Consider the following 18076-nt stretch of genomic DNA (forward strand, 5'->3'; position numbering starts at 1 on the left):
AACTATGTAGAGGATTAGTGGAAACAAAGAAGTCAAAAATCTACCTTTTGATTGATAGGTTGATTTGTCTTGTCTTGACTTTTCTCGTTTCAACGGCAACTACAGAAAGGGCATTTTCAACTATTAAACTTGTCAAAACACAACTGCGTAACAGGATAGAGGATGAGTTTCTTGCAGATTACTTGAGTGTCAATATTGAAAAAGAAATTGCCAAACTTTTAGTACAAATTCAATTATAGATGATTTTTCTTCCCTAAAAAATCATCAAGCTCAGCTTTTGTAGTAGCTGTTTGGTCTTTCATGTTTCTTTTTGTATATATCTATGCATATTTGACTAGATATAGGCCAATTATTGTTTCGTAAACAAATTGGCCAAATTTTGGCTAGATATGTTTTTGTATGCATCTAATCGATCATGAAGTGCTTTTGATTTAAAATATTATTATATTATATTAGTAAAACTGTTAATACTACGGCCCTCTTACACTGAATCCTAGCTCCGCCCCTGCCCACCAAGCATTTTAAAATAAAATTTAATATACAGCCCTCAAAACAGTACATAAATGTTTATCAATCTAATCAATTTAGATAATTACATACAAACATATATGTGTGAAAGCAATTATGTAAATTACCTTCCTAAGAAAATCAGGCCATTTAATAGAAAGCACTGTCCTGTTCGGATCATAAGCTGTCTCGACCTTCAGTGAAAATTTGAAAACACAGATTATTGCAAAAACATAAAATTTAAAAAAATAAAATAAAGTCAAAATCGAGTAGAAGCAAAAGCGTGCGATGTAAGCAGATGATTTTAGAGAGAGAAAGTGATGAGAGAAAACCTTAAACAGTAAATGACGACTCTGTGGAGACAGCAAGCCTCCCTGAAACCCTCCAACCAGAGGACCGTTGCCTGAATCACTTTCGTTTTCCAAACACCCATTAACGCCTCACTACTATCCATTAGATTAGATACAGAGAGAAACCTACAACCAAACTGTTTGAAGAGAGAGAAAGAGAGGTTCCGATTCCGATTTGACTAATATACGACCACAATATATATATATATATATATATATATATATATATATATATAGACACGTATATGTGTGTGTATACTAACTACGGAGTAATTTACAAGTCTATGAAACACCCATAACTTCCGAAGCCTGCCAAAACAGACGTACAAGAAAACATATTCTAAAACCCAAAGAACACACGCATTACAAGATCAGAACTCAGAAGACGAATGCACGTGTGCCAAAACCACTGACAACTCCCTATTATACTTCGAAATTATTAGACGGTGGAGATCTGTTTCGGTGGAGTTAAATTAGGGGTCGCAATTCGTAGGGTATTCGTGTGTAAGTTGTTGCGTCAATTTAAGGTATTTTGTTAAAAAGGTCAACGTCAACCTGACTTATTTAATAATTATGTCATATTTTTATTGTTTTAGATATTTATTAAAAAAAGTTAAACATATTAACTCGTTTAATAATTTATTTATCAAAATTAAATATTATATTATTTAAATATTTATAATACTCAATTAAATAATAAATATTATAAAAATATATATATTAATTAAAGAACTTATTAGGGCTTATGTTAAAATGATCTACTTATCTGTCGTAATTGGGTCTAAACATGTATTGAGTTATACGAGTGATATTAATACGACTACAAAACTCTTAGGTTACGTTTGGTGTGCACGAATGGAATGGAATGAGAATGAGAATGAAACTGGAATGGAATGAGTATTACCATTCTAATATTTGGTGTGACACGGTGAATCGTTATGGAATAGAATGATTATTACTATTCTATTGTTTAGTTGACTATCATTAAATCTAGAATGGAATGATTTTTCTCAAAAATACCATTTTTATTACTTTTTAATAAAATCAATCTAATTAATACTCTGTCAGTACAATTTTATCCAAAAACGGATTGAATACTTAACCTAAGAAGCTGATGTAAAGGCTAATATATATATATATATATATATATATATAGAGAGTATGGTTGAAGGTCCTGCAACTTTTTGTCCATGACAGGGTATATTCAGAAGAGAGGGAAGGTAAAAGACCTTTACCACGTCTAATAAAGAAGCTCGAGAAACGTGAAAAATGGAATATGAAAGATTTTTGATCTATGCCAAAAAATTTTGCCTTATTGGAATCTAATGAAAGGCTTATTGGGAATATTACAAAAATATTTAATCTCACTATGGAATGGAATGGCCATTCCATAGGTTTAGTAATGGAATGGATTCTCACTATTTCAATCCTGCATACCAAACAAATAAATGGTTGGAATGGACATTCCATTCCATTTCATTCCTGCACACCAAACGTAGTATTAGTTAAACGGGGTCTAAACAGGTTACATTGTTAACTCCTTAACCCCTCTTGTCGATCCGATCATCATCCAAACTTATTTAAGATAAATCTAAACCCATTTATCTCATGTCGTATTCGATTCGTGTTGACGGGTCATGTCAAATTTTGTTAAATTAAACTACTCTAATTTTTAAAAAATATATATATTTATTGTGAAGAAAAAGTTTGAAATATTTATTAAAAAATAACATGAATTTTAATTGGACTACGCTCCTAATTAGAGATCTCTTAGAATATGTCGTCCAGTCCACTTAAAACCTCCTGTCCAATTAAAATTCTTCGATTTAAGCATAGTGGAATGTATAAGAGTTTAATAAAATATTAAAATAATAATAATAATGCCTATATTTATATAGGTAAAGTGCAAAAAAAACTCTTTAAATTATGTTCCAATTTGCAAATAACTCTCTTAAAATATATTTTGTGCATAATATCCCTTGAACTATCACATTTTATTGCAAAATGCCTCAATATCTAAACTATTTTTTATTAAATGATCATAATGTCATTTCTTATTGAATTATACTTAATTTATTTTTTATTTAAAAAAATTATGAAAAAAATCATATTAATTTGATGACATATTCTCCATTAAATATATGGAAAAAATCATATATTTTGTGCATAATATCCTTGAACTATCACATTTTGTTACAAAATGCCCCAATGCCTAAACTATTTCATATTAAATGATCATAATGTCATTTCTTATTAATTATACTTAATTTATTTTTTATAGAAATAAATCATAAAGAAAATCATATTAATTTGATGACATATTCCCCATAATATATTTTCTTCTGAAGTGTGAAATATCTCAAAGACGTATAATTTTTTTTGTAGAGGCAATATCATATTTGTATAAATGATATATAATAACTTTGTAAGGTTTCCAAAGCCTTATACTTTGTACCTCATAAATTTGAACAAATCTCTCTTTAACACCATTCATTAACGATAGAGATGCAGAGACTTTAAATCCTACGCCATTTTCTTCTTTATACGTTGCTGATTTCCTCTTTGCCCTTCTTTTGCCTTCTGGAATCAAACATATATCCCTTGATGAAAACTTTTTTAGGTTCTGTTTGTGGGCAATGCCCTAATGTGTGTGAACGTGAAAATTAAAACCCACGGCATCATCTAGATCATCAATAATTCATTAAAGCACCAAAATGAACACGTGAGTCATCATTTAAGGATTTTAAACCTTCATCATTCAATGCATACATATCCCAAAAATATAACAATTTAAACCAAAAAATAATAATTTTACAAAATAATAAGGCCTCCATGACCATGATTACAAAAGCTTCACATGAAACTAACAAAAGAATAAAGTTAAATTACATGATTCCATTGTTTATGTAATTACATTCCAAAAGATATCAAATTACATCAGCAATTCCTAAGCTTGCGGGGGTGCTTCTTCTACAATTTATTTGCCATGCCCTGAAAATGATAAATAAGGAGTGAGCATAATGGCTCAGTAAGAAATGCCTAAGGCATCAGCTTTAGGCTCCTTTTAGTTAACACATCAAGAATATATATAAGAAAATCGGGATCATACACGGGAATATTAAGAGTTTAATCAATTCAAGTATATCAACGTGTCATGAATGCAATGCCTTCTCTACCATAATCCTTTCCCAACACAACACACACCGAAAACCACTAACCTACTTTATCGAGGCGAGATTGATTGGATATCCCTAGTTCCAAATCCAACAACTATTTAGGGCCAAGCAATCAATGTTACACATCCAAATCCAGTACGCGCTCCCTCTAGGTCGAATTAACCCTGGGCTCACGAAACTTAGTTCCTTTCATAAATTAATTTCCCAACCTTTCCCAAAATACTTTTTTTTAAAATCATTTCAAACTTATTTTTCCCCAACCATGCTTATGTCATGAATGAATTCATGCATCATAAAAATTAATACCTTCATACTTTCATTCCCAATTATTTTATAGAGCATGCTTTACGTCAATGAAATCACATTATCATGATAAATCTAACAATCTCAATATAGCAACGTGCAATTAAAGCATGCTTTCCAACAATTCTAGCATTTCAAATATACACCCAACAATGTATAACATAGCAATTTCATCAAGAATATATATTTTGCTTTAATGGTTAATAATCATCATTTTAAGCAAACATAGTATGAAATCATGTAAGGAAAACTTAATTAGAAGTTAAAACATAATACTTTAGACATCCCTACTTCAAAGATGAACCCAAAGCTCCTAGATCCAAATCTCGAAATCCACTTAATAGAAGTAATACAGGTATAGAAATGGAGCCCTTGAAGAGTAGAATCAACTTTCCTTTTTGCACTTTGTCAAGATCTTACTCTAAGTAGATCAAATTTTAGAGAGAAGTTTGAGATTTAGATAGAGAGAAAAATGGAGGAGAAGAGAGAGGTGGCCGAGAAGAGAGAGGGAGAGTGATGATGAGGAATGATATGTGGTCCAAACATGACCCTTATTCCCTTTTCAAATGAGAGGCCCATGCTAAGTCACCCCCTTTGACTTCCAACTTTACCAAAATGACCTCCCTTCACCAACTAACTAACGCAAGCCACAAAATATGTCTTTCCACTCACTAACCACATACCCACATATATATATAAATATAATACTATATATTTATATATATACAAGCACACCAATGCCCAATAAATAAATAATTGATAATGGAAAAAAAATAATACCAAGACCCACACAACGCACAATATGATGTATGAAAAAATAAATAAAATAAATACCAAAAATTCAGAAAAAAATCCGCGACATTACAATCTACCCTCCTTAAAGAGATTTCTTCCTCGAAATCTACCATCTTTAAGAAGAAGGACCACAACTTCTCACTTTCTCAAATAACATCACAAAAAGCCTGTAAAGATGCCAGCTCATAAACCTTACTGCCTTTGGCACTGGATGTCAATAGGCAATCACACGCTACTGCAGTAAGTGACATAATGCTCACCACCCTATATGGGTACCCCTCATATAACATTCTACCACTGGATTCTATACCTGGTTTAAAATCGATACCGGTACATTCTATATGTCAACACAAGGCTCTAAAGCCCACAAGAAAATGATTGCTAGCCCACCGGATACAACGACGTTTGACCTCAACTCGTCCTTTGAAGGATACGCAAGACCCGAGATAAAGAATTCCGACCACTACATACTCAGTCCCAAGCCCACGTCTACACATTCCTGACAGACCACACATTCGCTACCTAATATGTAGCTACACCGTCACATAACCGTACAAGTAATTACCAGTCGCTCTACTCAGTAATCATCACATTTAATACCTTCCAAGATAGATAAACAGTAAATCTCCCAACGACTACTTAAACATAAGTAACTTAATCTTTAAAGCGCATTATCTTGCACCCAGGACACAAATTCCCAAAACAAGACCTTCAATAATCAAATGATCGAACCATCAACTCATTGGACACGTAGTCCTATCTAAAGTACCTCATCATCCGAGACCAACTACATTAATCCATAAAATACTACCATTTCCAAGAGAAAATATTATTCAGACTAATTCTACACCGTCACACCCACATGACGCACAATAGCGCTCTCTCACTGTCACTACTCACTCAGAATAGTCATTGACCTTTAACCCGACATCATGCTAAAGAGGGACTGATTCAGGAAAAATGGTTAGCTAGGCCATTCTCATCATTAATCCAGTCTCAATACCGGCGTCGTTCCCGTCCTCAGGTCCAAACCCCAAACACAGTCTAACACAACTACAAAACAGATGTAACATTCACTCACTATCCATTCATTGTTCTACATAACCTCAACCATCACATCGTTATACCCATCGCTTTAAGCATCCCATTACTACCTTAATCATGTAACCACAAAGAGTTAAAAGCAACCCAGTACCAATCACTACAATTGTTGACCATATGTAAAGCTCTTTGGTCCATCCCTAACAAATCATACCAGGCGAAAACCTCATAACATAATTCGATTCAAATCTTACCTCATAAGACGATCTCTTGCTACAACCTCAAAAGCAGAGTCAATCATTACCATTATTCCTCAATGGAATCTCACATTCATTTCTTTAACTACGCAGTACTCAAACAATATCAACATTTGTCCTCAAGACACTGCTCAACACAACCATCTATGAAAACATCAGAGTACATTACTAACATCACATCACCTATTCATCTTCACACCTATGATTCACGACACATCCCCTAGTTATTACCACTAACATCAGACACTAGAAGTATACAATCAATAATTGGCAACTCCTGCCCTACACTCCACCGGTCAAGTCCACCCCCAGGACAACACTGCCAAAACCAGAGACTTTACCTCATTCCGTGGGAGCAAGTTAATCAAACACTTCAAACCTTTGCCGAAGACTTCTAATTAAGGGAGACAACTGTCACAGATCTGCCCATCCATGGGCATCCACAACTCTTAAGTGGGGAAATAAGACTTACAACTAACGCTGTCCTTGTCAGGACCAGAACAAATAAAAAGGGTAATAAACCCCGCTTTTCTAAGAGACTGATAATCTGGATCCGGATATACCCAACACCCTATCACACATTACTTGTCAAACGTCCAATCATGGACATCCAATCTCACTCAAGATGAAGCTGAACTCCTTACATACAAGGAGATGAACCAAATAAGATACTTGTATGAGGTGAAAAACTCAAATCTGCACAATCTCGTAACAAATCAACCATCTCACATTACCAACACCCATCGAGAATCCTACAGGGACCCGATACTAGGACCTCGCACCTCCAATGCTAGACAGAACGAATCGAACACACAACACCTGTACGCCAAGTGCTAGGATGCAGCCTATATATTGACTACCATACAAGAGCATCAATGCTCACAACTCGTTAACATTAGGAACTATCACTATCTAAAGGATACTGTGTCCTGTTCTACAAAATAATAATAATAATAATAATAATTATCCTTAAATGGTAACCTCTATGCCATAAAATTACACCTCAATATTTATTCCATTTCTACCATCTCATGGGACACTATCTCGAACACCATGCACATAAGACTCGTGACCTCAGTCACAGCAACCTACTGACTTGTTCAAAGAAAAAATGTGTCTATATGGCAACATCACCGTCACTGGCTCTAAAAGACTAAACAGTCCTCAATCGCCTCAACTAACGCATAACCCCACCACCTACCTGATAACATACGATAAATAACTCATACTCTTTAATCCACATTCGATCACACCTTAAACCGTTTTACTCATCCGCACTAAGACATCACGCCATAACACCTCTACTACCATTCTTCCTAAATAACAACTCAAACCTCTCATCCCACTGGATTAACAAGCTACTACCAAGCGATCCCCTCTTAAGCATCCCCAAGATGATACAAACATAGTGCAAGAGTATATATAGTACTCTCGACACCCCCTACTGTGACCACTAACTTGCCACGAGAAAGGAAATCTTTAAGCGGTAATACCATGCCACCACATCCTGAAAAGGGAGAATGAGCACCATAATCCCGAGTGCTCGTCACACAACAGTCTATTGAGGTTAACCACGAAATCGAAATCAGTCCCTAGCACCTAACTGGTCACTCGAACCATTCGTCACAAGGCAACCTACGTGCCTAGTCAAAGAAACTTCACGCCCTAATTTCAACATCATTACCTCTTCTCTTCACCATCCCTTAGAACACCCTTGGCCACTATAAAAGTCAAATGGGGCTATCAGCTAAACCTACGAGATCACCCTTGTCCAATCCTTCTAATAAACAGTATATCTCTTTTGATCCTAAAACAACAAGTACTACCTCCTGATACTCTAGATACAATCGGAATACAACTCCAGTCCATAACTTTCAAATTCTAAAACACAATTCACGTGGTAACACAATACCTACCATCCACCACCTCATCCATGAACAACCGAACACCTTCACGACCACAACTGCCTGTATCATGCAATTCTGCACTATCAAGCTAAAACTAACCACCATTCCCTACCTCGAGACTCACTAGATAACCGTGTCAATACAATTAACTCACCGAGAGTCAAAACACCCATAACACACCTCCGCCGGTTTCCAAAATAGAAATCACCTCTCCACTAACCAGTCTCTAAGACACATTCTTACAAGACCACAAAATGAACCACATCTAACAGTCGGTCAACTAGCACTAGCATGACTCCAGTCAATACCTATGTCGACCAACACTTACTGAATCCAACAAGTCCCCTTAACAATCACAACTAACATGCGTCTTTAGACCGTACTAAAATACCTGAAACATATGTCCACAATCCATAGACCACAATCAAACTTTGTCAATGCCTATCATACCTACCACAAGCCGATTTTTAGAGAACCGTAACACCTAATCGTGACTTAAGTCATGAGTACCTAAATCTTAAAACCACCGGTCCTTTACGAAAGTCTCACATCACAAACCCGACCTCTACGGTCACAAGACCTTACACGCCTCACCCTAGATACTGTGCTATAAAACATGAACCCATTCTAAAGTCATGCCCTAAGCACCGCACTAAAATGCAACAAGAGGATCAAAATGACCACACATCGAATAACTCAATCCACGAGCTAGAAACCCCACATTGTTCGTTCGATAAAAATCGGCACCCAAAAACCCTGGAGCAACCGAGTTCCTCACCTACTTAGGTCATAGCCCACACGACAACTACATCGCAACAATTACCCCATCATACTAATGATTATCCCATGCTCAATCGCATACGTGTATACATGTATACATACATACATATGTATATATATATGTATATATATATACATTATACCTTGGTTCTAGTCATCATTCTTTCGTATATGAAAAATAAACTTACATAACACATGCATAAATACCCGTCGTACTACCATTTAAAACATGATTGCACAAACCGTGCTCACAACTTGCCATCACCATGCTCATCATACTTGAAATTTTATCACTTTTAGAAATCAAATAAACCTTTCACATATGAGCATTTTATATACATGCTTTTAAATCACATATAAACTTTATTTACATGGTTAGGTCACACAATCATTCCGCACACATGGACAGGTAACACATAATTTAGCATTTAAATACGTGAACATGTGAACACTTAGCAAGAAAACATATATTTCAAAACTGTAAACACATAAGCAAGTAACAAGTAAACATGATTCTTAAAATAGTAAACACTTAAACATAAAACATAAAGTCAATGCAAGTCAACCTTTTACCCCATCTAGGTAAGCCATTACCCATCGTCCAAAAGGTATTCAAACTCTGCTCTGATACCAAATCTGTAACAACCCAAATCCGAAGATCCGGAACGCTAACTGGGTCCTTACCTGAACCCAAGGACATACAAGGGTACTATGGTTATTCATATTTATTTAATACTTTAAGGTCCACTAAGGGTAAAATCATCATTTACTAAAGTCATCCAGTGATAATAAGACCGAGAGCCTCATGGTCGTACCACGTCATTCTAATGTTCCTAGGGTTCATAAGGGTATAATAGTCTTTTTACGTGGTCAATTAATATAGGACCCAAAAAGGGTAAAATAGACCTTTATCGTGACCAAAAGTGATCTAAAAATCCATAGGGGCAAAATGGTCATTTACTAGTAAAAATGCGACATTCATAACCTTTAGGGGTAATTCTTTCATTTTCTAGGGTCATTATGTACTTTGGTTGAAATCTGGGGTCAAATATGTACTTATACAGAAAGTTGGGGTCAAACAGCATCTATGTGTACACATGGTGGATCTGTATGCATAGATGACCATCTGTGCGCACATTTGGTCCATCCTATCGTTAAGATGGGATTCCAATGGCTGTGCAAAACCCAAAACCCAATCTGTGCGCACACTTGCCCCATCTGTATGGATAGATGCTTATCTGTGCGCACATTTCAGGGAGCTGTGTGCATAAATAAATGACTCACGCTTACAACATTAACCCCAAAACCCCATCTGTATGCACACTTGCCCCATCTGTATGCATAGATGCTCACTTGTGCGCACACTTCAAGGATCTGTGCGCACAGATAAATAACCTACGCTTACAACACTCACTGTCAGGCCATCTAATCGTTTAGATGGGGCATCTAACTGGTTAGATTGTCCCCAAAAACTATGTGATCGATGTACTCACTTCCTTTGTCCTGTTCCAATGCCACTAACATGTGTGAACGTGAAAATTAAAACCCACGACATCATCTAGTTCATCAATAATGCATTAAATCACCAAAATGAACGCGTGAATCATAATTTAAGGATTTCAAACCTTCATCATTCAATACGTACATATCCCAAAAATATAACGATTTAAACCAAAAGAATAATTTTACAAAACAATAAGGCATCCATAACTATGACTACAAAAGTTTCACATGAAGCTAACAAAAAAAAAAAAATAAATAAATAAATTACATGATTCCATTGTTTATGTAATTATATTCCAAAAGATATCAAAATACATCAACAATTCCTAAGCTTATGGGGGTGCTTCTTCTACAATTTCTTTGCCGTGTCCTGAAAATGATAAATAAAGAGTGAGCACAATGGCTCAGTAGGAAATGCCTAAGGCATCGACTTTGGGCTCCCTTGAGTCGACACACCAAGAATATATATAAAAAAATTGGGATCATACACAGGAATATCAAGAGTTTATAATCAATTCAAGTATATCAACGTGTTGTGAATGTAATGCCTTTCTCTTAACCATAATCCCTTCCTAACACAACACACACCGAAAATCACTAACCGACTTTACCGAGGCGAGATTGATTGGTTATCAATAGTTTCAAACCCGGTAACTATTTAAGGCCTAGCAATCAACGTTACACGTCTAAATCCAGCACGCATTCCCTCTAAGTCGAATTAGGCCTGTGCTCGTGAAACCCGATTCCTTTCATAAATCACATTTGCAACCTTTCCCAAAATACTTTCTTTAAAATCACTTCAAACTCATTTTTTCCCAACCATGCTCATGCCATGAATGAATTCATGCATCATAAAAATTAATACCTTCGTGCTTTCATTCTCAATCATTTCATAGAGCATGCTTTACATCAATGAAATCACATTATCATGATAAACTAAACAATCTCAAGATAACAACTTGCAATTAAAACATGTTTTCTAACAATTCTAGCATTTCAAATATACACCCAACAATGTATAACATAGCAATCTCATCAAGGATGTATACTTTACTTCGATGTTTAATAACCATCATTTTAAGCAAACATAGCATGGAATTAAGTAGGGAAAACTTAAGTAAAAGTCAAAACATAATACTTTAGACATCCCTACCTCAAAGATGCACCCAAAGCTCTTAGATTCAAATATTAAAATTCACCTAATAGAAGCAAGACCGGTATATCTCACTTTATGTAGATCAAATCTTAGAGAGAAGTTTAAGATTTAGAAAGAAAGAAAAATGGAGGGGAAGAGAGAGGGAGAGTGATGATGAGGAGTGATATGTGGTCCAAACTTGACCCTTATCCCCTTTTCAAATGAGTGGCACATGCCAAGTCTGCCCCTTTGACTTCCAACTTTACCAAAATGACCTTCATTCACCAACTAACTACACTCAAGCCACAAAATATCTTTCTCCACTCACTAACCACATACCCACATAAATATATATATATATATGTAAGCACACCAATGCCTAATAAATAAATAATTGAAAATGGAAAAAAAAAAATAATACCAAGACCCACATAACGTGCAAAACGAAATACAAAAAAATAAATAAAATAAATACCAAAAATTCTGAAAAAATTTGGGACATTATATGAATGCTCTAATGGTGCCCTAAAACATACATCTAAGTCATTCAATGACAAAAAATGATGATATCAACAAAAATGTCATTGATGGAATGCATCTCCCTTAAATTTTTAAATCCGAAAATAGTGCCAATGAGGCACTCTCCCAACCTATCATACTAATGTCCTTCCCCAACATACATTATGCATGGAAATGATACGATGCTAAGGGAACATACATTAATGTTAAAATGGCCTCATGGCATCATTCATGTCTGTAATACCCCTATATTTTAAAGAATTTATTTATTTAAATTAATTGCTTTTAATTTGATTTAAATGATTTGTTTGATTTAATTGAGTGTTTTGATTAATTGTCTTATTTTAATTAAATTATATTTCGTATTTTACTTATTGAATTGATATGATATTTTGTTTTGTGGAATGCCATGATTGGGTTGTTTATTTGACTATGTGTGTGTTTATGCTTGTGTGATTTAATTGTGATTTATTTATAATTAATAGATTTAATTTAATTATTTTATTTATTTAAGTTTTTGTTTCCTAAATGGAGAAACTTTTTCATAAATATGAACAATAATGTACATAAAACTCATAGGGGCATGCCCCTATCCAAAACAACCCAAAGTAACAACTAAACAATTCTGACTTAACCTATGCTAGGAAAACATCAAAATTGTATCATGTAAACTTAAGCCTAAAATATCTTGAACGTCTCAAATAATACTTTTAACAATCTCACTTATATTGGAAGACTTATTAGAATAAAATCTTTCATTCCTCTCCTTCCAAATAAAGTAAAAGGTATATGTGAACAACAACTTGCAGAACTTGTTCCTGACATTCTTCACACTGAATTTCTGAGTGAAATCTTCAGCCATCCCTTGAATCGTATAATACATCTGAAAATGCCCTTGACAGACAGCAGCAATCTTCATCCACACTTGTAAAGTGAAGTCACAACAACAAAAAAGATGATCCACATCTTCAATATGTTTATAACACAACCAGTATCTCGAAGCCATGGTAAAACCCCTTCTCTGTAAATAATCACCTGTTAAAATACCACTTTGCATCACAAGAACTACATGAGTAGACCACCTTGGCCATCCCCCATTCCAACAAAGGTCAGCCCAAAACACTTCATTTCTTCTAGTTTTACATGCATTCTATGAAGCCTTAAAAGAAAACTCCTTAGCCAGCTACTCAATTCTATCTGATCCACCGCTAATTCGAAACTACACCAAAAACTGATACAACTCATTAGTAATGTCATCAAACTGATTTGCATCCCACTCACCTCCTATAAAAAAGTCTCCAACCCAGCTCATTCTATTTATACTGAAATGAGACAAGATCCTATGATTAAATACCTCTGATATCAGCTCTCCATTACACCATTGATCCGTGAAATTTTTTGTATTCCTGCCATCCCCAATAATATATGTACAATTGCTTTTAATAATATCCCTCGCATCAACAATACTCTTCTAGGTAGAAGATGACACAACCCTAGGCACCACTTGCCAATAAAAAGCATCTCTCAAATAAGTGAAGCATCTCTCAAATAAGTATTCTTAAACCAAGCAACCCAAATTCTATCATTGGTTAACAAAAAGTCCCAAGCTAAAACACATTTTGAAGCTATATTCAAGTCACCGACTCTCCTGATACCTATACCACCTTCCTCATTTGGAGCAGAATTTAGACCAATTCAACCCATGCATCTTAATTATGTTTCCCTCATGGCCCCAAATAAAATTTCTCATCCTTTTCTCAATAAGATTGATAACAGCTGTAGGTAAAGTATATACTGAAGTGCAGTATTGTATAAGGGAGTAACAACTGCCCTGCACAGCTCCACTCTACCTGCTAAAGAAATGTTCAAGCCATTCCATTTAGTAGTAGAAGCATTAATCTTGTCTAACCACCTGGTGCAATCTTTCCTTCTCAATAATTTATCAGATATAGAAAACCCAAGATAAGTAAAAGGAATGGAACCTGATTTACAGCCCAGCAATCTAGAAATAGAAACCTTTCTTCTCACAGATCTGGTCATGTAAATTTCAGATTTGTCTTTATTAATAACAAGTCCAGACAATTTTGAGAATTTCTCCATAATATTATTAAGAGTTATAACAGTTCCCATATTGGCTCTAACCATAAATAACAAATCATCAGCAAAGAACTGGTGAGTAACATCAACACCTGCCCTCCTTACACTTTCACATTTCATAATCTTTCCTTCCCTTACGCTGGCATCCACCATACCAGAAAAATAATCAGTGATGAGAGTAAATAGGAGAAGAGACAGTAAACATCTTTGTCTCAGACCTTTTTCAGGCTTGATATAAAATTCCACTGAACAGAGTCATAAGCTTTCTATAAATCCACTTTCCATGCCAAAGTAGGTTTTATATATTTAGTACAAAAACCTCTCATCGATTCATGAGTAGTGATTATATTATCTTGGATCTTCATTTCTTTCAAGAATGCATTTTGTTCTTTCCCAACAATTTTTCCCAACACTCCAGCTAATCTATTTGCAACAATCTTAGAAATAACCTTGTAAAAAACATTACATAGATAAATAGGTCTAAAGTCTTCAACCTTTACTGCCTCCTTCTTTTTCTAAATTAAGGTGATAAATGTACTATACACACCCTTTCCCAATGAAGGATTATTAAAGAAAAATAACACTGCATCAATAAACTCATTACCTACTATAGACCAATAATGTTGAAAATATCTCACAGTAAATCCATCAGGCCCTGAAGCCTTGTCTGGACTCATAGAGAAAACAATATACTTAACCTCCTCTCTAGTAATCAGCTTTTTAAGATAAAAAACATCCTCCTCTGAGATTCGCTTTTTGATGAATTCCATACTTGGTGTCAACTGGGCTGGTCTATCATTTGTAAACCTTCTCTGCAAATGCTGAATAAACTGGTCCTGTATATGGGCAGGATCATGAATGAAATCTCCTGCAGCATTTTGAATAACTATGATATTATTTCCCACTTTATGTTCCTCAATTTTCTAATGAAAAAATTTGGAGCTTCTATCCTGGTCCTTTAACCATCTGATTCTAGATTTTTGGTGTAAAAGGATAGATTCATTGGTAATAACAACCTTTAGATTTTGCCTACAACTCTTCTCTTGGTTAATAAACTCTTCATTCATTTGATTATCAGCCAACTTCACCTGAGCATCCTCCAGTCTCCTTCTACAAGCAATGACCTCCTCATACACAGAACCTGACTTATCTTTATTATAATTTTTGACTGCCTCTTTGACAAGCTTAAGTTTAAACATCATACCTTGAATAGGATTGTCTCTGATATGTGCCTTCCATATGTCAATAATGATCTTTGTGACAGCAGTTTGTTTATTCCATAAATGTAGAAACCTAAAAGGTTTGAGTCCATCTGCTAATTGAACTGGAAATTTGACAAACAAACCCCAATGATCTGAGATCATATGAGGTATAAGGAACACTTGAGAACTAGGAAAATTATTAGTCTAGTCTTCATTCATAAGCCCTCTATCCAGTCTTACATAAATCCGTCTATGCTAAAACCTGTTGTTACACCATGTATAAATCCCATTAACTGTAGGCCTATCCACTAATCCTAATTGATCAATGATATAATTGAAATCATGCAGAACCCTAGGGCTGAGACACCTTTTTCCTTTCTTTTCTGAATTATACCTGACAACGTTCTAGTCCCCGATCAACAACCAAGGACCATTGAATAACGGAGCACATTCCATGAGATCAATCCACAATTGTTTTCTTTCATTGTTAGTATTCTCTGCATAAGCAAAAGTAACAAAGAACTTCATTGTAATCCCTCTAACCTTAACCTGAAGGAGCATCATTTGATGTCTGGATTCAATAACATGAACATCCAACCTCAAAGAATCCTAGCTGCACCAAATCCTCCCACCATCCACAGCATTATAGTTACTTGCCCATGTCCAATTAGATTTAATTCGAGTAGCAATCGTATTAAAATTGTGACTACCTGTTCTATCTTCAACCAAACCACAAAGACTAATAGAGAACTTACTTAACCAGGCCCTAACTTCCACCTGTATACTTGGCCTATTGAGTCCTCTCACATTCCACATCCCAATCATTAAATAATAGGTGATGGGATACTCCCGCCTACTACCATGCCTCTGGTAACTCTTGTCAAATTAGGATCAACTTCAACTTCTTTCTTTTTTGCTTTTTCCGCTGCTTCTTAGAGGACACCATAGGAGAAATTTCATCTAAAGAAATGACATCAGATGATTGAATCAACTCCCCCGTGTCATTGTTTACCTCTTCTATCACCCTTACAGTATCTTTAACACTATTTATAATTTCCTGTTCTAGTTCCCTTGCTTCCTCTCTCATAGTGACTTCTTCAAGCAGTTGGAATGCATTATTTGACACCACCTGAGTTTGTTCAACCAACACCTCTTTATCTTTCGCCTTTAATTTGGAAGTAGAGGTGACTTGTATAAACCCTTCCTTATCCTTTAAAGAACTTTCTTTCTCTTTCTGTGTTGAAACCACCTCCACCAAATCATGTACCTTTTCTGGCCCCTTACCATCCCTTTAATCGACATTCTCTACACTAGTGCTCTTTTTGATCACCCATTGTTCGACCATCTTCTTCGATTTATTATTCTTTGGGCAAAGTTTATCATTGTGATTAATGCTCTTACACATCTTACAAAATATTGGCTTCCAATCATACTCAACTTGAATCTTACATTTGCAATCATGTAACTTAGTGTTTATAACATCTGGAAATCTTTCAGAGATCTCTATCTCTGCCAGCACTCTAACATAAAAACCCCTTTCTCGACATAATTTAATATCATCTATATAAAGCGGCTTGGCTATGTTTGAAACAACATTTGAAATTGATATACCACTTCTTACATGCACGGGTAAATCATACAAATTCATCCATATTGGTACCGTTACCAGTATATCTCTCTCCAGCAATATACTTTTGTGCCACTTTTTGACAATCACATCCCTTCCTTAAAATGTATGAAATCTAGACATAACCTGCATCACTTCTTCATTGGGCAATCGTACCTAAAAAAATCCATCTTTCAGCGAAACAACTATTTCATTCTCATTCCATCTCTTTTGAACATAATTCTTGAAGTATGGGAAGTAAGGCTTAGACACAAGTACGTAACAAACAATAAAGTTCTCCCAGAACTGCATTTCATCTTCTATATCGGCATCATCAATAACCACATAATGTAATGACCCGGTCATTTCCTTCCTTCCCTTTTTCCTCAAAATTTTACGGATGAATTTTTTTTGTTGAAATTTCTTTTTTAAGTTTAGTTTCTCGTCATTTAGTGTCGTCTCGAGTGCTCGGAAATGGTTTGTGAGACTCTTTCCTTTGGATTGACAACTTCCTTAAAGGATCGCGTCATTTTCACATTTTTCGTTTTTTGACACTATTCACTTTTTGTCTTTTCCCCGTTTGTCATTTTGTTGGCATAACCTCACTTTTTGTGTTCGGAGTTGAGTTTTGACTTCATGTACCTTTATCCTAAGTGGTTTCCACGAAATACGTATCTTTACTTTTGTAGGAAAAGACTCTGGTTGCTTTTAGTGTCCACAGGGGCATGGATGCAAAGTTGTTCAGAAACATTTTTGTTTCTTGGGGTGTTTTTGTAAATATCTTTTGGAGATATTTTATTTCAGGGGTTTTTAAGAAAATATTTTTAGAAGATATTTTCTTTCTGGGCTAGTTTTGCAGTTACCCTTTTCTTGAAGGGGCCAATGTGCAATTAACAAA

The 18076-nt window shown here is 35.1% G+C and overlaps 1 protein-coding gene across 5 annotated transcripts in view; it reads right to left on the reverse strand.

Moving 5' to 3' along the window:
• The window catches only part of LOC132300474 (protein EI24 homolog), a 28829-nt gene extending 27566 nt beyond the window's left edge, over positions 1 to 1263 (reverse strand). For 2 of the 5 annotated variants that reach the window (XM_059797566.1, XM_059797565.1), the window contains exons 1-2: positions 840 to 1262; positions 636 to 701 (exon numbers count right to left, since the gene is read on the reverse strand). In XM_059797566.1, coding sequence (XP_059653549.1) covers positions 636 to 701; positions 840 to 961 — 188 coding nt within the window. In that variant the 5' untranslated portion in view covers positions 962 to 1262. Of the gene's footprint in view, positions 1 to 635; positions 702 to 839 lie in introns of all 5 variants that reach the window. The other 3 variants (XM_059797567.1, XM_059797564.1, XM_059797568.1) reach the window with 2 other exon arrangements.
• Between the last annotated feature and the right edge of the window lie 16813 nt (positions 1264 to 18076).

The sequence above is a fragment of the Cornus florida genome, unplaced genomic scaffold (assembly GCF_030987335.1).
Source record: "Cornus florida cultivar Cherokee Brave unplaced genomic scaffold, ASM3098733v1 CherokeeBrave_3.0.0_Hap2_Chr03, whole genome shotgun sequence".
In the NCBI taxonomy this organism is placed as follows: Eukaryota; Viridiplantae; Streptophyta; class Magnoliopsida; order Cornales; family Cornaceae; genus Cornus; species Cornus florida.